Source organism: Crocuta crocuta, unplaced genomic scaffold, assembly GCF_008692635.1.
Source record: "Crocuta crocuta isolate KB4526 unplaced genomic scaffold, BGI_CrCroc_1.0 scaffold186, whole genome shotgun sequence".
In the NCBI taxonomy this organism is placed as follows: domain Eukaryota; kingdom Metazoa; phylum Chordata; class Mammalia; order Carnivora; family Hyaenidae; genus Crocuta; species Crocuta crocuta.
This window is the reverse complement of record NW_027551569.1, coordinates 4,372,186-4,394,259: the sequence shown is the minus strand read 5'-3', so window position 1 is coordinate 4,394,259 and position 22,074 is coordinate 4,372,186. Positions and strand designations below refer to the sequence as shown.

The following is a 22,074-nucleotide window of genomic DNA, read 5'->3' as shown; positions in this document are numbered from 1 at the left end:
AACCACAATCTCTCATGCAGCCAAAACCCAGGTGCTCCCAAACATTCCTCATACCCTTGTCCACCCCAACACCTCAGTGGGGAATGCTCTCCACATCACAACCAGTACCCCCCTCCCTCACCTCTACATGTTAGTTAGCAGGTCTCTGCAGTATGTCCACACTAGGAGAGGTCTCTGTAGATAAAGATTTTTGAATGTGGCCATGTGAATACAACTTCAGCTCCCATCAGTGACAACCACCAGCAACTCAATCTAATAGGAAGATACTGGCCCATAAATAACTGTAATACCATATAATCCTGTAAGTGTATAGCCAGCTATAACTTCTAATAAGTAAGCCATACCTGAGGGGTGTAAAAATCAACATACTGTTGATGCACTCTAGCCATAAAGTCTATTTGGGATGTACGGGGTAGGAAAAAAAAAGAATGAAAACTTTCTTTAAAAAACTTTAAAAATATTTTCTGGTTTTCAGTGATGAAAATGAGTTTGGCCTACTGGACCAAGTTCTGAATGCAGGGCTTTGTTTGCATTAGGTATTCAAGAAATACCTCCTTGATGAAGTGAACCTGTAGACATTTCAGGGCAATGAAGGATGGGGCACATCCTTCAGGGCAAGTTCAGGGCAACCCCAACTTGAGGTTCTGGGGCTGGGATGGGTGCACAATGACGGACATGAGAGAGAAGACAGCCTGGGTTCTGGGTTCTCCTGGGACCAGAATCCTCAATCCCATACAGACTGGTTTTGGCTTTCTAGCAGCTAACAAGGTCCCTTCTTTGCTCACATTTCTAGATGGTTCCTTACCCCTCACCCTACAGGACCACCATTCATTTCTAGTGTCTAATGGCTCCTCTCTCAGTGGTGACCTTGCTGCCACCATGTCCACCTCTCTCCTCTAATCCCCCACACAAGTGAGAGGTGTGATGGACCAAAAAATCTACTTTCTGAAGCCCTTCTCTAATCTAGTATATTCCTTGGGCTAGAGGACAACCTCTCCATACTTCACATGCCAAGAACAAACAAGTTTGTTTATAGAAACACCAGGCCTTTTTCACCCTAATCTGGCTGATTTTTGAGAATAGGCAATACACGTATACTGTATAGAACTCTAGAGGTGCAAAGGAGCATAGAGAGAAAACTGAAGTGAGTGAGGTCCTTCCCCCCAAGAGATGACCGTTATCTCTGTTTACAATTACTCAAGCAAGATTGTTTTTTTTGTTTTTTTTTTTTAATCATGAACAGATTCACTCAGCCACATTCTGTTTGCAGGCTTGTTTGGGGAGAGGAGCTGATCTGTGAGCCAAACATCTATGTATAATGTGTCTAGGAGAAAACACATCATGAGTTCTCCAGAACTTCATCTTCTCAGACGACTGGAGCCACAACTTGAGATACAGCACAGAACCATAAACAGAAAGAACATGCTTGGGGCACTTTACAGACCTCTGTCAGTGTACCAACTCTAACACTAGGCGTTTTAGGAAATGTCACTTTAACCTGTGAATTTTAGCTTTCTCATCCATCAAACAGGAATAGATTCTTGTGATGATTAAACTAGCAATATGTTAAAGACCTTCATTTCTCCATGCCTTAACCTTGTTTTCTATTTCCTTTGTGAAATGCTTTCATTTAACTTCATCTGGAATGTTTTTATTTTAACATGTGCCCAAATTTCTAAAGACACAATCAATGAAAATACCAAATTCTCTATAAAATGCTTCTATTCATAGAATCAAAGACTCTTAACAATTACCTGTTGTTCTTTTCTTTCTGTTGCATGATGACACTTTTCAATTCTCCAATGCCTCAGGAAATCTCGAAGATATCCAAAGAGAGTGAGTACGCCATACCCCACGTAAGTAAGCACAGCGACCAGCATTGGTGTTTCTTCAAAAGCTTCATTAAATGGTTTTTTGTAAAGTCCTCCATTTTGTGTAACATGATGGACCTAAAAGGGAGGTTAAAAATGCTTATTTCAATCCCAGCAAGAAAAAGATTAAACATTAAGTCCTTACGGATTTGCATAACTTCAGAATTCTCTACTAGTAAAAATAAATCCACTAAGATCTAAGCAGGGCATAATTTTTTTCAACAGAAAAATTATAAGTTATATGTACTTTAGATAAACAGCAAACAAAGGAAAACAGGGAGAAGGAACTGCCTAAGAACAATGTTTAACGCTCATTCCTATCATTATTTGATTTTATAAAATAGATCCTAAAATGCTATGGTTGGAACATGTATAATATCCTTTGTTCTAACAAAGCAAATTAAAAAAGAAATCAACAGGGGTGCCTGGGTGGCTCAGTTGGTTAACTGTCCAACTTCGGCCCAGGTCATGATCTTGCGATCTGTGGGTTCGAACCCCGCATCGGGCTCTACGCTGACAGCTCAGAGCCTGAAGCCTGTTTCAGATTCTGTGTCTCCTCTCTCTCTGCCCCTCCCCAGCTCATGCTCTGTCTCAAAAATAAACGTTAAAAAAAAGGTTTAAAAAAATAAAAAAGAAATCAACAAAGAAAAAGCCTATCCTGAAAAATAGTATATTAACTTACAAATGAAGTACATCAGTCCTAGAATAAACTAAAATATTTATAAATGTTTTCCTGCTATATAGTCTTAAAGCCACCAGCCATCGTATTCCAAATAATGACCAACACTAGGCCCCTGTTGGAAACACGTGGTTTATTAACAGCCTTGTTGTCGTAACACAAATTAATAATGCACAAAAGTAAAATGCTTACATAAGATGGTCCGGCACTGTACACAAATAGGAAGTGAAATGCAACACAAGGGGAAAAACAGTTAAGAATGATCAGCAACTGTCATGAAATCATTCTGACCACTTCACCTTGACCTAAGTATCCATTTCCACTCTAAGATTATCCCTGGTTTAATCCTTTGGGATACTTGAATTTTGATATAAAATACCACGCTACTGTACTTTTGATCTCATACCTCAAAGCTTTTTACTTTTTGGTCAATCTTTTTTTTTTTTTAATTTTCTTTTAATGTTTATTTTTGAGACAGAGAGAGACAGAGTACGAGCGAGGAAGGGGCAGCAAGAGAGGGAGACACAGGATCTGAAGCAGGCTCCAGGCTCTGAGCTGTAAGCACAAAGCCCGACGCGGGACTTGAACGCACAAACTGTGAGATCATGACCAGAGCCAAAGTCGGACACTTAACCAGCTGAGCCACCTAGGCACCCACTTTTTATTCAATCTTAATGGAAATCTTCTTTTATAGAAAAACCTCATCAGAGTAGTTTGTGTGTTAACTTTTTTTTTTTTTTTTAAGTTTTTTGACAGAGAGAGAGAGAACGCTTGATCTCACAAACTGAACGGGAAGATCATGACCCGAGCAGATATCAAGGGTCATACACTAAACTGCCTGAGCCACCCAGGCACCCCTGTGTGTTAACTTTAATCTTAACTATGAAACAGCCAACTACAGTGACGATGGTCATTCACAATTTATCAGGAACATATTTTCAATTGAGCACTCACTAGAGTATGAAAAGTCCCAAAGTCCCCAAGAAATAAGAGAGTCTTTCTTGGCCTCTGAGGTGACTTGATCCAAGGGTTAAATACATTTTAGAATATTATATTCCAATAATATTAACGTGGGAAAGCTATCTGAATTCTACAAGCTAGAACTCGTTCTTAACAAAAGAAAGGCATTCAGATAGGCATGATACTTAGAACTGATGGTACTGCTTCAATTTGATGGCCTAAAGAACTTCTGAAAACTAACTGTAAAACTGATACAGGTCTTCCTCAATCTCTTCCCCAAAGGGGTGGAAGTTTGTGTGGACGTTTATTACTTCAAGTTTTATGCAGAAGCAAGGCTGCAGTGTGTTTAGAAGAGAATAGCTACAAGTGAGCCAATAACTGAAGACAGGAGATTGCTTAAATATTAACAATATAACATAGTTATTAAACTGGGCAAAGCAAGGGCACCTGGGTGGCTTGGTCAGTTGAACATCCAACTCTTGTTTTCAGCTCAGGTCCTGATCTCAAGGTTGTGAGACTGAGCTCCACACTGGGCTCCAAGCTGACAGCTCAGAGCTTGCTTGGGATTTTTTCTCTCCCTCTCTATCTGCCCCTTCCCCATTCACATGTTTTCTCTCTCTCTCTCTCTCTCTCTCTCTCTCAAGATAAACATTTTTAAAAAACTGGACAGGATCACCTGGGTGGCTCAGTCAGTTTAGCGTCCAACTCAGTTTCAGCTCAGGTCATGCTCTCACAGTTCCATGAGTTCGAGCCCTGCATGGGGATCTGCACTCAGTGTAGAGCCTGCCTGGGATTCTGTCTCCCTCTCCCTGCTTCTCTCCCACTCATGCTATCTCTGTCTCTCTCAAAATAAATAAGTAAACTTAAAAAAAATTTTTTTTAACTAGACAAATCAAAAACACTTAAAACACAACAAAAATAAAATAATATTCTGATCATCTCTTTTAAAAACTATATCTAGGGCACCCGGGTTGCTCAGTGGGTTAAGTGTCTGACTTGAGCTCAGGTCACGATCTCACGGTTCATGAGTTCAAGCCCCACATCGGGCACTCTGCTATCAACACAGAACCTGCTTCGGATCCTTTGTCCCCCCCGCCCCCCTCTCTGCCCCTGCCCAGCTTGTGCTCGCTCTGGCTCTCTCTCTCTCTCTCAAAAATATATAAACATGAAAATAAATAAATAAATAAAATAATAAAAAAAACTATATCTAAAAGAACACTGTTATTTAATACCAGTACCCAACTCTTCCTAACTCTGAAACTGTTTAAACTATTTTCTTGCAACAGAACATACTAGTAAAAAGTAAGACAATTTTCAGAGCTCCTAAGTAACAAATGTGTGGCAAATGTATGTCAGGAATGCTGTGACTGGCTCTTTTTTAAAAGATATCCCCCTTGATCTGAGACACACCCAAACCAGCACAGGTGACCAACCAACCATGCATTCATACAGTTGGCTGGATTGTCTAGGAAGTAGTAAGTTAAATCATTAGTTTGCTTTTAAATATTGTAATTATATCACAGTGTCACTTTAAATTAACTGCATTTTAAGGAATTGAGATTCAACTATGAAAACACTGGGAATCACTCTGGGGGCGCCTGGGTGGCTCAGTCAGTTGAGTGTTCAACTTCAGCTCAGGTCATGATCTCAAGGTTTTGAGTTCAAGCCTTTCATGGGGCTCACTGCTATCAGCGCAGACCCCACTTGGGATCCTCTGCCCCTCCCCCACTCACACTCTCTCAAAAAAATAAATACATAAACATTAAAAAAAAATACAGGTCACTCTGATCATTCATGATCAGAATTTACAGACCAACTAGTATGCAAACCTCTGATAAAGGTGACAAAGTCTTAGATATCAGAGAGAAGAAAATCACTTGATCTTCAACTACTTATTGGCATGATTCAAATAAAAATGATAGTATTACTATCTCATACATGCATAATGTTCTGTAAAGGAAAGCACCCGGCTTATTTTGCTCATTACTGCACATTTAGCACTCAGGATAGTATTTATTAAGAGCTAACAAATAGTAAGTACTAAGTAATGTTTCCTCTCTAGAATGTGTTCTAGAAAGTGGTACCTTATAAGTGTTTGTTGAATGAATGAAAATACCTATAATGCTCTTTGCTCTTTCAACTAAGTACACTGTAATAGAAGGGCTTAAACAAGTTACAGTGACTACACAATTAATATTAGGACATTTCTCAAAATCACATCTAATACCTTTTACTCTCAACTAGACTGGAGGAAGATCAAACCCACGCTAAACAAAACATAGGCTACAAACTCTTCCAGTGTATTTTAGTCTCTGGATTCTCCAGGCAAGTGGACTCTTAAAAGGCCTTTCATTCATTCTAATGAGAATTACACTGTCGATGAGGCAATCAAGAAAAATACTAACTTATCACTAAACAGTTACCAGCCTGCTCACATTACACAGACAAGAGTGTGACAGTGTGAGTACTATTAATCAAAGGAAGATTTAAGTACTACAATGAATACTAAGATGTTTGTCTGAACAGTAACATTTTTTTCCGAAGAAAATGCAAAAGAAAAAAAAGGCAAAAGAAGACATTTTTTTCAGTCAAGATTATAAGCATATCATCGTAAAACATATTAAAGGACAAGAGGAGGGGGAAAAAATCAAACTAATAAGCTATTTTGTTCACATGCCTGTAGGCTGTTAGCCATATTTATTAAACAGCTAAAAAGCCACTCTTAACCAAAGCAATAATGGAAAGGTATAATCAAGATAAACCATAAACATAATATGTATGCACCAAAATCATCTGGAAGGAGACACAGAAATTGGAGTGGGAAGAGCGCATACTTCCTACTTATAACCCTCTGAACCGATGTGATTTTTTCATTTTTAACAAAGAGTACACAGGGGCGCCCGGGTGGCTCAGTCGGTTAAATGTCCGATTTCAGCCCTGGTCAAGATCTTGCGGTTCATGGGTTTGAGCCCCGTGTGAGTTTGAGCCCCGCATTGGGTTCTGTGCTGGCAGCTCAGAGCCTGGAGCCTGTTTTGGATTTCTCTCTCTGCCCCTCCCCTGCTCATGCTCTGTCTCTCACTGTCTCAAAAATAAATTTAAAAACTATTTAAAAAAAAAAGAGTATACATTACTGAAATTGCAGGTATCATTTTGTTTTAAAAAGGTTTACTTACACTGAATTTTCTCACTGATTTTACACTCTATTAATAAAAACAGAGTTAATAAAAGCAATATATGCCTCTCATCGTAACCTCAGGTCTCTATCTACAGCCTCTCTAGAGAATTCTCATGTTCATGCTGGCTCTCAGACAGACTGCAAATGCTGATGAGTATGCACAAATCCACACATCAATTCCAAAGTTACCCCAGAACTCCAAATTTACATTTCCACCCGCCACCAAGTTCCACCTGGACATCCCAACTCAGCGAGTCCAAGGATGAACTCTCACCATCTTAACTCTTTAATGCAAACCAGAATCTCCTCCTGAGCTACCCACCTCGTTAACAACATCACCACCCAGTCTACCCAGTCTCCTAAGTCTGGAATCATCTTTAGCTCCACCTCATTCTCTTAACTTCATAGAACCAGTAATGAATTCCTGCACCTTAGTTCAAGATCTTCTTGTGGCGCACAAGGGAATCTTAAGGAGGCTGGAAATGTTCTACAATTTGAGAGAGGTACTGGAGACACAGTATACACACGGGTTAAAAAAGTCAGGGAGGGGCGCCTGGGTGGCTCAGTTGGTTAAGCATCTGACTCCTGATCTCAGCTCAGGTCTTGATTTCAGGGTTGTGAGCTCAAGTTCTGTGCTGGACTCAGTGCTGGGCATAAAGACTACTTAAAAAAAAAAATAAAAGATTCAATAGGTGAGGCCCTCTGAAAGGCAATCTGAAGCATAAGAGGTGGAGGAAAATGACCCCTCAACCCAATGGGTCAGGAGGCATATCATCAAACCAAAGAGGATTTTTCTTGAGCCTTAAGATCTCATGGAATCTGCCTTGCTAAATTTTGGACTGGGTTTGGATCCATTACCCCTTTCTTCCTTATGATTTCTCCCTTTTAGAATGGGAATGTCTATCCTCTGTGTGTCTCACCATAGCATTTTGGAAGCACATAACTTACATGACTTTACAAGCTCACAGCTGGCAATGATTATTGCAGGATAAATTGAATCTTGAGTTTCACCCATATCAGATGTAGATGACATTTAAATGAGACTTCGGATTATAGACTTTAGAGTTGATGCTGGAAGAGTTAAGACTTTTGAGGCTGTTGGGACAGAATGAATGTAGTCTGCATGCAAGAATATGACTTTAGAGGGATCATGGGCAGATTGTTAGAGGCTTAATGTTTGTCTCCCCACGTCCCCACCTCATTTATATACTGAAGCTCTAAACCTCCAGTGTGACAGAATTTCAAAGTGGGGCCTCTGGGAGATCTAATTAGGTTTGCCTTTGGTCACGAGGGTGGGACCCCATGATGTAATTAGTGCCCTTGCAAGTAGAAAAAGCAGAGATCTCTACTGAAGAATGATGCTGTGAATGCATGATGAAAAAGCAGCCATCCACAAGCCAGGAAGAGGGCCCTCACCAAGAACTGAATGTGCCAGCAACGTGATCTTGAACTTCCTAAACCATGACAAATATCTATTGTTCAAAACATCTCATCTATGGTATTTTGTTATAGCTCCCACACTAAGACAAGGGTAAGGGGAGATAACATATAGAATTTACTTTCAATTGGTTCAGGAAAAAATTAATTGTGTGTGTGTGTGGTACGTACAGAGAATGATGTAGGCTTTTTCTTCATGAACCATTGGTGAGTCAGTTGCAGTTATGATGTACCTCTATAATTCAGCATGTCTCTCTTAAAAACAAAGATATCCTCTTACATAACTACAGAATAATTATCAATCAGGAGTCGATAGAGAACTGTACTAGCAGCTGGGCTACAGACTTCATTTAGATTTTCCCACTGTCCTAATAACATCTTTACAGCAAAAGAGTGCTAGATCATGTGTTGCATTCTGGCTTTTTAGTTTCAGAAAAGGAAAAAAGGGTAAGTTTTGATTACATAGTAAAATGACTTATAAGGAATGATCCTGAATAGAGGTTTTGAGAATCCCATGAAAGAACATAAGGTCATGTAATGATGCAAAAATGTGGAAGTGATCAGTGGGAAGCAAAAGCAGGTGTATTCATACATTTGATATGAATACAAAACCACACAAGCATGATTTTATAAGCAAATAGACACATCCCCACTGAGTGTGACAGTACAATGACAGAACGTGCCCACTTGGCAGTTTGGACACTGCAAAAGAAATTAACGTCCAATATGAACACCTATTATTCTTCAGCAATCAAAGGGCTATTATTATCCTTTTCTGCTAAATGAACCCCATTCACTTCCAGTGGTACTCTCTTTGTTCCTTAAAAAGTTCTACTGAAATGGCCCTTTCCTGGAATCTTACTGAAATGTACTATCCTCTCCCTACTGCATACCACACATACTAAAGAAAATAGTTTGGAGCTTTGCACTGGTCACACAAGCTATTCAGCTCTCTGAACATGTATTTCCAGAAGTGTCCTCCTTTTTTCAGCAGGGAAATTTTGAAAAGTAGGAGTCCACGTTTTTTCTTGCAATCAGGATAAAGTCTCTATTTTTGTCAGTAAGTATCCCCACATGGAATGGACTGACAGGTGCTTCCAAAGCTAGCTGTGAAGCAAACGTATTTTGACATTACTGTTTTCCGAGCTCAAAGATGGAGACCCCCAGGTATAGAGGCACGGGGACGTTTTCAGTTCAGTGGCATCCCGGGCACGGGCAGCGAGGTTCGGCCCAGGAGTTGCCAACCCCACGTGCCACCCACATGTCCTCGGCAGCACGCCCCGATCTCCAGAGAAGCGTGTCATGGCAGCACAGACCGCTGTAACAGGAGATCTGAGCAAGAGCGCGGCTCTGCCGCGGGAGGGCCACACCTTCGTCGGGGCCCTCTTCCACCTCTGATGCGTTCTGGGCCTGTAACGCCACACCTTCTGCTCTGGGTGTGTGGTGGACACTGACCGAGACACCTGGTTTGCATCAGTTTCCCTTCTCTGTGAGTAATCTCGGGTTATTCTGGGGGTCACACCTGTGCGACACGATCCTATTCCGTGGTCCTGACTGACACCGGAGTCAGCACCTATGCCACGATGAGCCTAACAACACTCTCTCATGGGGATTTATGATTTCAAGAGGGAAGGAGTCTGAAGGGCACTGTATCTCCAACATCCAGGAGGAAAGGTCTGTGAACTCCTGCTGCTGAGGCCCCACGTGCTAGTTCCTGTCTGACTTTTCTGAGTCGTTCCTCAGTTCTGCCCTGCTCCCTCCTTTTATTTATTTATTTTTTGCATGCCTATCATCCTTGCAATAAACCACCTTTTTGTTTAGCTAGAGTCAGTTTCCACTGATACCAACTGAAAGAAATTTAACAGTTATATATTCGATGTTAAAATGTCTTAGAACTTCTGTACACTTACACTGACCTACAGATTTTCAGAGCTTCAGTAAAAATTCTTAAAAGGGCTCCCAGCTCTGTCAATTTTGTGCATTTGGAATATTGTTTACTCTCATCTGGGATAAGGGACACTTGGTCCAAAATTATAAGGTGGTACTTCCCTGTTCTGAAGGACGCTGAGAGTCTCATTGCCTGCTATAACTAAACTCTTTCCAGGTTCTCATTAACACACGTGAAGACAGACCAAAAAAGGAAAACAAAAATCAGAACAGTATTTTTAAAAAAGACAACAGAAGACCACAGATCAAAATTCAGACAGTATTTGTCTGCTAACTTTGCCTAACTATGGAGAGCATGCTTGTAACCATTAAACAAGACTCTTTCATGGTTCAGAAATCATAAACCAAAGAAGAATTAATAGACTATTTAGTACAAGAGTTTAAGAAAATGGGACTAGAAAAAAAACTCTGGTAGAGTTTCTCCCCACACCATACTATGACAGAGACAGCTAACTGGCCCCCTGTAGATATTCCTATCTCCCCTTTGGTAACAGAACATTTCAGTTTTAGCTGGGTCCATGGTCACCCAGCTACAGTCTACATTTCCCAATCTCTCTGACAGCTAGGGGGTAGCCATGTGATGAAATTTGGGCCAATAGGAAATGAACAGAAAGGACAGGTACCAGGGCTGGATTATATCCTTTAAAACAGCAATTGTTCTCCTTCCACTTCTCTTTCCTAGAGAGAAAGAGAATGAAGTGCCAGTGGCCTGGAATGTAGATGGATGTGGATGAAGACTGAGATGCTAAACAAACAAACAAACAAACAAACAAACATCCTGCCGCCTGGGTGGCTTAAGTCAGTTGAGCCTCCGACTCTTGATTTCAGCTTCGGTCATGATCCCAGGGTAATGGGATCAAGCCCAACATTGGGCTCTGCACTGAGCACGTAGTCTGCTTAAGATTCACTCTCTCTCTTCCCCTCTACTCCTCTCCCCAGCTCATGCTTGCTCTCTCTCTGTCTAAAAAAATAAATAAATAAATAAACAGGGCACCTGGGTTAAGCGTCTTGACTTCAGCTTAGGTCATGATCTCATGGTTCATGGGTTCAAGCCCCTCATTGGGCTCTGTGCTGACAGCTCAAAGCCTGGAACCTGCTTCAGATTCTTTGTCTCCCTCTCTTGCTATCCCTCCGCTGCTTGTTGTTTTTTTTTTTCCTTCGCTCTCTGTCTCTCAAAAATAAACATTACAAAAATGTAATAATAAATAAAAATAAAAATATCCTAAAAGACTACAAAACAAAGATAGCACATAATCTACCTACTGAGTGCTACCTGTCTACCTTCAGACTTTACAAAGAGAGATAATTTCTATTTTTTTTAATGTCTATTTATTTTTGAGAGAGAGAGAGAGCACAAGTTGGGGAGAGGCAGAAAGAGAGGAACACACAGAATTTGAAGCAGGCTCCAGGTTCTGTGCTGACAACAGAGAATCTGACGTGGGGCTCAAACCCATGAACCATGAGATCATGACCTGATCCAAAGTAGGATGCTTAAACAACTAAGCCACCCAGGTGCCTTCTATCTTGTTTAAGCAACTTTATTTTGATGTCACATTTACAGCAACAAAAACAAAAAATCAAAAAACCATACTGAGACTTCTGCTGATAGGTCAAAATTAATAGGTAGAGACAAGCCATTACTTTCACGGAACAACTAGGTAAAACCACACAGATTACTCAAAACCGGAAATAGTTTTAAAGACATTGAAGAATGTTTCATGCAAAGCAAAGAAGGCAAATAAAATTCCAGAGAAGGAAGAACCTTTCCTTAGCGAGCTGAAATTGCTAGTCATTTTCTTCCCTTGTGGTATCTGCAGAGTGTGAGCATGAATGATCATAAATGGGCTTACCACAAGCAAAACTCTGCCAAGAGAAAAAAAAAAAAAAACAACCCAGTGGAACTTTATGATAGCTCTACAGGATGGTGTGACAGACTGAATTCTAGCAGAGCCCCAGACATATGCAGTTTTCTGCACAGGACACTTATCAAGTGCTAGAAAGGTGACTTAAAATCAACCACAATCTTACAATGCTTAGAAGATAAAGTTATACTCGAGGGAGGAGCTTGCGACAAACACAATGGATCCCATCCTTAGATGGAATCTACCCAAAGCTTCAGCCCAGTCCCACCTAGCTCAGTCCTTGGTTAGACGGCGGGTGCTCAGGCCCTCATGGAAACAGAGCAAAAGGAAAAACATAGACTTGAGGCTCTGCAGGTCCTTTATACATGGTGTCCGGCATCAATAAAAAATGTCTGCTTTCCTAGGGGCAGGGAGGGAATGTGGGCATGCCTGAAATAGAAAGTAGAAGATACAATAGTCTACACATTCCCTCTCTTCACTGTGGTACTACCAGACCTAGGAAATCCCTTACAGCTTGACCCTCACCCTCTCCCTTTAATTTCACATACCCAGGAATGGACATTCCTCCCATTTCATTTTTTAACATCCCAAAATTGCACAAATAACTTTCAGACATCAAAGCTTCTCCTAAGAACCCAGGGACCAAGGAGCTCAAAATCACTGTAATCATCTCAGTCTTCTCAACAAATATTTCATCTCTATATATCAAGGTTCATACTCTGTATTTGAAGACACAAATAAAGAGATAATCCTTGTATTGAAGAACTCTTCAGGGTTTTGGGTTTTTGTTTTTTTTTTAGCAAAAAAGGATGCAAAGATCAACATGTTTTTTGAGATTAAAGAGAATAAGGAAACTACTTTAAAGAATATTGTCAAAAGGGATTTATGTTTAAATACACAGGATGTAAAACACACACACACACAGTGTGAAGCACTTCTTTTACAAGTGATTCTGACTCCTCTGACTAAATGACAGCACCGAGGAAAGGAGATTAAGCAATGTGTCCAGTCATAAGGAAACTAAATTCAAAACTTTAATTCTAAACTGCGATTAGAATCCAAGTATTTACATTTTTCATTTATTGCCATTTCTTAGTCATATTTCTGAGATTTTCTATGTTCCTTTAATTATTTCAAAAATACTACAACTTAGTCCGTTTTAAGATCATTAGTGGCTTAATATTAGAATTTCACTTTAAACTCACATACGTGCTCCTTTTTTGCTATTCATACAGTAGTTAGATAATTTTGCTGTTCATATTACGTAGCTATAAAATACGAGCTTCCTCTGCTAAGAAAATGTCTGCTTTTAGGAAACAGGAACATTAACTAATTTAGCTGTCCTAGAAATAAACTGCTTCCTTTGCTTCTACACACAAGCCACGCCTGCACAGGAGGCAATAAAGATCCCAGCTGTTAGCACATACAACAGGGGTCTCCAACAGCTAGTTCTACCAGTCTAATCGGTGATCAGAGGCGTCTCAGCCCAGCTTCATGGCATTTCAAATCAAGGTAAGCACGGGAGGCACAGCAGAAAAGCCAGTGCTGACAGTAGTTCCTTTCCCTTGAAGCACTAGCCAGCATCTCACAGCTTAGACCCCTCATAAGACAATGGGAAGGGGTGCTACAGAAGTCCCACTACTGGCCACACTGTCCCTTAGGAAGAACTAGTGGAATGGTAATAACATATACGGGCATCTGTAACTTTTCCAGACCATCAGACCATCATCGGCCTTGTCCTGTTCCTCCTCATGGGCTGTCACTGCCATTACCAGGAATAACAGTAAGCGCCTACTGATTCTAACCACCTGTGAACCTGAAACAATAAAAACAATGCTATGGCACATGTACCACAACCTGATTCTTGTGTATATTTACAACATTATTTTGGGAAATTGGTTTTTGTCAACTAGCAAGTATACATGAAATAGCATGCTGTAATTAATATAAAAAACAGATTAAAATATACTCAACACATAGATATATCAAAAATTAACAATTAGCATATTTTTCCCATTACATAAAGCATTAAAGCTATCATTAATTCTTTCATTTATTCCATTAATACTTACTGAGCCTCTACTATGAGCTAAGCATGATCTGAGCACTTGGAAGACAATACCATACACTCCAATGGGAGAGGCAGACAATAAATAAGCAAATAGATATACACTAAAACACCAGGCAATTGTAAATTCTATAACCAGAAAAAAAAAAAATCATGGCAGGAGGAAAGCATTTCAGACGAGGTGGTCAAGGATAACCTGTCTGAAGGAGGTAAGGGGTAGGCAGGATCTACACAGAGGCGGGGAGAAAACTGAGAAAAGTTTTCCAGGCTGAAGTTACTAGGAGGGCAATCGCCCTGGGTGGGGCAGGAGTGCTTGAGGTGTTCAGGAAGAGCAGAAAGTCTGTCTGGGCTGGAGTGCAGTGACCTGGCAGGACAGGAAGTCAGAAGTGTGGGAGAGCCAGATGACACAGGGCCTTGCAAACCAACAGAAACTGTCCTTAGTTGTCAGTGAGAAGCCCTCAGGAGGGTGTTGATCTGACTTCTGTTAAACAATCCTCCAGTCCATTTAAGAAGTTTTCCCCTAGAGAAGGGTTATTTCCCTTTTCCCCCCAAAAATATTAAAACTACCATCATTTTGGTGTTTATCATTCCCATGCATTAATGGTAATACACATACCATTAATAAAATATACCTTCCTGGGACGCCTTGGTGGCTCAGTTGGTTAAGCATCCTGGTCTCGGCTCAGGTCATGATCTCCCAGTTTGTGGGTTCAAGTCCTGTGTCAGAAGCAAAGAGCCTGCTTGGGGCCTACCTCTCACTCTCTTGGCCCCTCCCACACTCGTGCACACTCTCTCTCCGTCTCTCTCAAAAATAAACAAATTTTCTTAAAAGCTGAAAAAAATACCTTTCCTTTTATGAATGAATGAAACCTTCCCTGTAGACACAGCCATAAGCAAGACAGTATTCTCCTGCAATAAGCAAGATAGTATTCTCCTGCAATAAGCAAGATAGTATTCTCCTGCATGTCTTTAATCCTTATGTACATATCACATAATACATATATTTCTGCAACTTTTGTTTAGCAATATGTTTCTGAGATTTGCCCATGTTGATAATATAGATCTAGAGTCATCTTTCCAATGCTATATAGCATTCGTTCTACCAATAAGCCATACTGGTGTTTAGCTTGTTCTCCTACTAATGAAAAGCTAGGTTACTTGCAATTTTTTGCTATTACATTTTTACAGTAAACATTCTTAAACATGCCTCCTTGTGACATGAGCAGAATTTCTTGGGAAAACAGCATGTTATAGGTTAAACTGAATCCCCCAAAAGTAATATGTTGAGGTCCTAATCCCTAAGACTTCACACATTATGCATGCGTTAGGTTAAGAGAAAAACGTTCATTCGCAGATTGGAACAAAAATGTTTGCAAACCTCAGCTATTGTATATACCAGATACAAACTTAATAGGGCAGTCATTATAAATATGTGTATTTTAACTTTTCATAAAAATTGCCACTGTTCTCCAAGGCAACTGTACCAATTTATACTAAGAACCTGTATACAAATTCACATTACTACATAAAATTGTCAACATTTAATATGGTCATAGTTTTACAGCTTTCAGAAAGTTAAGATGAAAAAAGTTACTTCACTGTTTTAATTTACAAGAACTTGGACTAGTCAGGATGAACATTTTCACAAATTTATTTTCCAATCAAGTTCCTTTCTCTGTGAATTGACAGTCCACATCTTTGGCCCATTTTTCTCCTGGAGTGCATGCTTGTTTCTCACTAACTTATATGGCTTTTGTATCTGGATACTAACCCTGGGTGTTACTTTGTTTATGACGCTATATTGTGCACAAGGCTTCTGTTTATTACATAACAGTTTTATTGAAATGTCATTAACAACAAATCATTACATACGCCCTTTCCAAGTGTACAATTCAGTGGTTTTTATTATATTCACATAGTGGTGCAATCATCACCACAACTTAACTTTAGAACAGGTTCACCACCCCAGAAACAAACTCCACCTCTGGCCCCAGCAAACCCCTAGTCTACTCTGTCTCTATGGATTTACCTGTCCTAGACATTTCATGTTAGTGGAATTATATAATATGAAGCCTTTGACTTCTGGCTTCCTACAATAAACATGTTTCTTTCATCCATGTTTTAACATGTATCAGTACTTCCTTTTTATTGCTAAATAATATTCCACTGTACAATTATTCTATATTTTATCTGTTCATCAGTTTATGGACATTTGGATTGTTTCCACTTTTTGACTCTTAGGAATAACGTTGCTATGAGCATTTATGTAGAAATGTTTGTATCTAAGTATGTTTCATTTCTCCAGGGACTAGAAATGTTGCATCATATGATAACTTTATGTTTAACATTTTAGGAACTGTTTTCCAAAGTGTCTACATCATTTTGTGATCCCACCAGCAATGTATAAGGGTTCCAATTTCTCTACATCTTCACCAACACTTGTTAATGGCTTTTTACTTTAGCTATCCTAGTAGATATGAAGTAGTATCTCACCATGGTTTTGACTTGCATTTCCCTAATGACTAATGATACAGAGCATCTTTTCATAGGTTTACTAGCCATTTGTAGATCTTCTTTGGGGAAATGTCTATTCAAGTCCTTTTGTTTTAAAATTGGGTCTTTTTATTGTTGAGCTGTAAGAGTACATTATGTATTCTAGATAACAAGTCCCTTATCCACTATATGATTTCAAATATTTTCTCCATATCGTGGATTATCTTTTCATTCTCTTGATAGTCCTTTGAAAAAGTACAAAGAGGTACAGAAGTACAAAGAGGTACAAAAGTTCATTTTGACCTACTCCAATTTATTTATTATTTTTGGTTGCTTACACTTTCAGAGTCCTACCTAAAAAACCATTGCCTAGGGGCACCTGGATGACTCAGTCGGCTGAGCAACCAAGTCTTGACATGAGTGGAAATTAAGAGTTGGACACTCAACCAACTGAGCCACCCAGGCGCCCCTGCAAAGATATTAAATAATCAAATTTATCAACCTTTATAATTTGTGCTGTGGTAGTTTTAGGAAAGTCACTCTATACTTTAAGGTCATAAATATTTTCTCCTATATGCTAAAGTTTTACATATATAATTTTCAGATTTGAATATCTAACAACCTGGAATTGATTTTATAGATTGGTGTGTGGTAGAGATCTTTTTATCCCTCTTTTTCTATATAGAAAACCACCTGTCTCCACACTAGTCCTTTCCCCACTAATTTGAAATGCCACCATCATTATCAATCAAATTCCACATTCATAGCATGCTCTTTCTGGGTTTTCTATTCTGTTCCATCAAAATCATACTGCCAGTATTACTACAGCTTTATGTAAAGTCTTATTATCTAATAAAGTTGATTCCTCCTATCTAACCTCTCTTCAAAACTGCCTTCACCCTTCCTGGTCCTTTGCTTTTGCACATAAATTTTAGAATCAATGTGTCAGGAAAGAAAGGATGAGAAGAGAGGGAGGGAGAGAAAGAGACAGAGAAGAAAAAAACCAAAACACTCAGAAGGTAGCACTGTGCACCTGAAATGCTTGGACTTAAAGATCAGGCAAGTAAAGTGACATTCATACCACATTTTCACCAATGCATTTTCAGAACCCAAGATGATTCTGTGTTACATTATATTTTGAGATAGTGGTTTTATTCATTTAAAAATGAGGTTTGTGGGGTGCCTGGGTGGCTCAGTCGGTTGAGCGTCCAACTTCGGCTCAGGTCATGATCTCACGGTTCATGGGTTCGAGCCCCGTGTTGGGCTCTGTGCTCACAGCCAGCTCAGAGCCTGGAGCCCGTTTCAGATTCTATGTCTCCCTCTCTCTCTGACCCTCCCCTGCTCATGCTGTCTCTCTCTCTCAGAAATAAATAAAACATTTAAAAAAAATTTTTTTAAATGATGTTTGTCTTACTGACCGGTGATAGAATATATTGATGATACTAAGCAATTTATTTTATGTAAAATCATACCCACTGTCTATTACTCATATATATATACACACACGTTTGTATATGTCTATATACATTTGTATATTTGTGTATGTGCGCGTGTGTGTGTGTCTGTCTATCTATCTACCTACCTATGTGGTAGGATATACATCAGTACGTTACAGTGGTTAACTCCGGGTTGTAGAACTTCAGGAGATAATTTATTTTCTATATGCCTTAATGTGTTGGTATAATGCTTTCCAAGTATGGTGTTTTTCCAACTCCAGTATTTCAGGTAAAACGTGTGTAAAGTATGTTGACTTTACAAGAGAAACACTATGCCCATTTTAAATTTTATTGAAAATATGCAAATGTTCAAGAAATACTTGTTAAAACTAAAAAACTGTAAATCTTTTCAGATATGTTAACTCTGGTGAAGAGTATAATATATTATTCTACTTAAGGACAAACTCTCCCCATGAACATTTTAAATCCCTGTGAAAGGGTTGTTGGCTTCATTTCAGCATCGCTGCCTACCCATGTCAGTCAGGACCGCGGAATAGGATCGTGTCGCACAGGTGTGACCCCCAGAATAACCCGAGATTACTCACAGAGAAGGGAAACTGATGCAAACCAGGTGTCTCGGTCAGTGTCCACCACACACCCAGAGCAGAAGGTGTGGCGTTACAGGCCCAGAACGCATCAGAGGTGGAAGAGGGCCCCGACGAAGGTGTGGCCCTCCCGCGGCAGAGCCGCGCTCGTGCTCAGATCTCTTGTTACAGCGGTCTGTGCTGCCATGACACGCTTCTCTGGAGATCGGGGCGTGCTGCCGAGGACATGTGGGTGGCACGTGGGGTTGGCAACTCCTGGGCCGAACCTCGCTGCCCGTGCCCGGGATGCCACTGAACTGAAAACGTCCCCGTGCCTCTATACCTGGGGGTCTCCATCTTTGAGCTCGGAAAACAGTAATGTCAAAATACGTTTGCTTCACAGCTAGCTTTGGAAGCACCTGTCAGTCCATTCCATGTGGGGATACTTACTGACAAAAATAGAGACTTTATCCTGATTGCAAGAAAAAACGTGGACTCCTACTTTTCAAAATTTCCCTGCTGAAAAAAGGAGGACACTTCTGGAAATACATGTTCAGAGAGTGGCATGATTTGAGGCATATCTAACTTTAAGTCCTCAAAACTTACCAGTAATTTCTAAAGTGCCAAATCCAGTGGTTTAATAGAGTAAGATAAGCCACGCTCCATCAACTCAGCAAATGGACTGGTTATTTAAATGATCTGGAATTCAGTCTTATTTATAAAATGAGGATAATATTCACCTAGAAAAGCCCTTGTTAAGACTAGATAGGTGAAGAAGCTGGGGGAGGTCCTGTTACAGGATCAGTAAATGGCACCTGTTACAATTATATCCTCACTTTCCCGCCACCACCATGCTGCAAACCCCTCCTTAATGAAACAGCCTACCCTTCCTGGGGCTTTCTCAAACCACTTCCCAACGCTTCTGTTCTTTCACAATCAGCCTTCTTCAGCAGTGTGTCTTCTGCCAGTAACATTTTGGTTTCCCCACATTACATCCTAGGTGTCTCCTCTTCTTGCTTGGTGCCTTCTATCTGCTTCACCAACTCACACGGCTCCAACCACCACCAGTTCACTCCTTTGACTAGATCTCCTAAGACCCTATTACATATCAGGCACAATGCAAATATATAAGTCCCCCTTTTCCATGTTTTCTATACCCACAGTCAACCACAGTCTGGAAGATGATCCTCCTTCTGACATATCATCAGAAGGCCAATACCAGGCTTAATGCTGTGTTACAACGCCTACATCATTCACCTCATTTCACCTCATCCTGTAGAAGTGTTATCATCTCACATCATCACAACGGTGAGTACAGTACACTAAGGTATTCTGAGAGGGAGAGACCACATCACATAACTTTTATTACAGTGTATCATTATAATTTTCTATTTTATTATTAGTTATTGTTGCTAAATCTCAATTCTGAGATTATCAGAAAGCGGAAGGCTGGTAAAACAGACATTAAAAAAAAAATCAATACCCCACACCAGGGGTTATCCCAATCCTTTGGGGTCTTACAGTACGCATATATTATTTCTACAATCAGAAGCAAAAAAAAATTTAAAACAAGAGGAAAAATAGCAACCTTAATCTTTAGTATGGGTCTTGAAGGTAGCATTAAATACAGCAAACATCAAGATAAATTTTCTCAGATTAAATGGGTTAAGAGAAAGGGCTGACTTGCTTAATCCGTCACAAATTACAAATTATATTATGGAAGGCTCTCAGAAGCTATTCAGAAGGCAACTGACTTGAGGCCACAAACCATGTATTTAATCAAGTAAGGCACACCCACTCAGAATGCACACACAGTCTCTACCCATCCCTCTCAATTGCCTATTCTGCCAATAAACACTACTTCTTTCTTTCACAAATGGAATCTAATTGAATCTCAACCAATTAACTATCTTGCCCCAGAGCACTAGGAAGTTTCTAGGGCACCACGGCCAACCCTAAAAAGTGGGCAAGCCTGCTTTCCCTGAATATCCAAGTTTTGAAATACTTTCTTAAGAATACAGAGGTCTACATATTAAATACTGCTTTCATTTCCCAAGAAGTTTTATTCAAGAGAAATCTTGAGTACCTTAAATGACTCTGGAATCTTTCAGATCCAGCTAGGAAGATTTGAAATGCTCTTCTCCTAGGAAGAAATGCGTTCAAAACAAAAATCTACTCCCACAATGGTACTTACAACATTATTTTGGCTCAACATTTCACAGGTCTTTGGATGTCTCATGAGACCTGTGAAATGTGAACAGGTATCCTGGCCATTCTAGATACTCCTCCAGTTCCTGTCTTGTAACTAACTTCTTTTCACAGTTACTGTTTCCTCTCAGTGGAAACAAAAGTGAGTAGCTATTTAGTAAACCACCCTCCATTAGTTATTCATTGCCTCCTAAGTATAAGTAGCCAGACTGGCCCTTTGTTCTTTATACTTTGCTTATCTTGTTATTTAAATAAGATCATGACTTGTGCCCAGGTCCTCCTTAAGACAGACTCTTAGTTATTCTGGCAGCTAGAAGCCTGTCATCATTCTAATATACCAATAAAACTACTCCTAAAGGGAAGAAAGTTAGGTTCAAAATGGTCTCAAAGGCAGGTGGTTTTTTTTTTTCCTTCAATACTTGTTAACTAGTTAAGGAAGGTAAAATGTGTGCCCAAATCTCAAACGTTCCATAAAGAAATGAAAGAGATTTTTTAAAAAAAGAAAAAAGTGTTGTAAACAAGGAGCTCTAAAAGTAAAAACAAACAGGATAATATTTCAGGTGCAACCAAAATATGGCATTTAACTGATCAAATGTTAAACCCACTGTAAGAAACTCTTGCAATTAAGATCACTGAGCGCTGCAACATGATGCTGAAGGAAGTTCCTGCAAATCCTCTAGGGGTCTTTAAAAATAGGACAGAATCATCTATCAAGATTACTTTTTAATAAAGTCCTACAAAGAGATAAAAGAACTGAATTACATAAACCCCTAAAGGTTCCTTCCAGCTCTAATTCTGCCAAAACTCCCAATTCTAACTCTTTCAAAGTTTTCCTAGTGTTAATTGCTGCCCTTTACCTCAAATAAAGGCTGGCCCTCCTCTCATCCCTCTGAATGGTAAGGGAGGAAAAATTACTGCTTTATTGCTCCTCTTCCTTGTGAAAACTCCGTGCCTGCTGTCATCATTAAAAAATAGTCATGTCTATGGAGTGCCCGGGTGGCTTAGTCGGTTGAGCGTCCGACTTTCGCTTAGGTCATGATCTCGCAGTTCGTGGGTTCGAGCCTTGAGTCAGGCTCTGTGCTGACTGCCAGCTCAGAGCCCGGAGCCTATTTCAGAGTCTGTATCTCCCTCTCTCTCTGACCCTCCCCTGCTCACGCTGTCTCTCTCTCTCTCTCCTAGAAATAAATAAAACATTAAAAAAAAAAAAGTCATGTCTACACAGGGCTCCGGTAAAGAACAAAACCCAGTGCTCCTGCGATGTTCCTCTCCTCCTCTCCTCTCCCCTCTCTCCCCTCCTCTCCTCTCCCCTCCCCTCCCCTCCCAGAACTTCCACATTCACAGCACTTCTCACACC

General features: G+C 40.0%; 1 protein-coding gene across 1 annotated transcript in view; it reads right to left on the bottom strand.

The window, feature by feature from the left end:
* The window catches only part of SPTLC2 (serine palmitoyltransferase long chain base subunit 2), a 105,552-nt gene that overhangs the window by 77,467 nt on the left and 6,011 nt on the right, over nucleotides 1-22,074 (bottom strand). The window contains exons 2-3 of the mRNA XM_077750642.1: nucleotides 18,611-18,869; nucleotides 1,755-1,949 (exon numbers count right to left, since the gene is read on the bottom strand). Coding sequence (XP_077606768.1) covers nucleotides 1,755-1,949; nucleotides 18,611-18,869 — 454 coding nt within the window. The remainder of the gene's footprint in view (nucleotides 1-1,754; nucleotides 1,950-18,610; nucleotides 18,870-22,074) is intronic.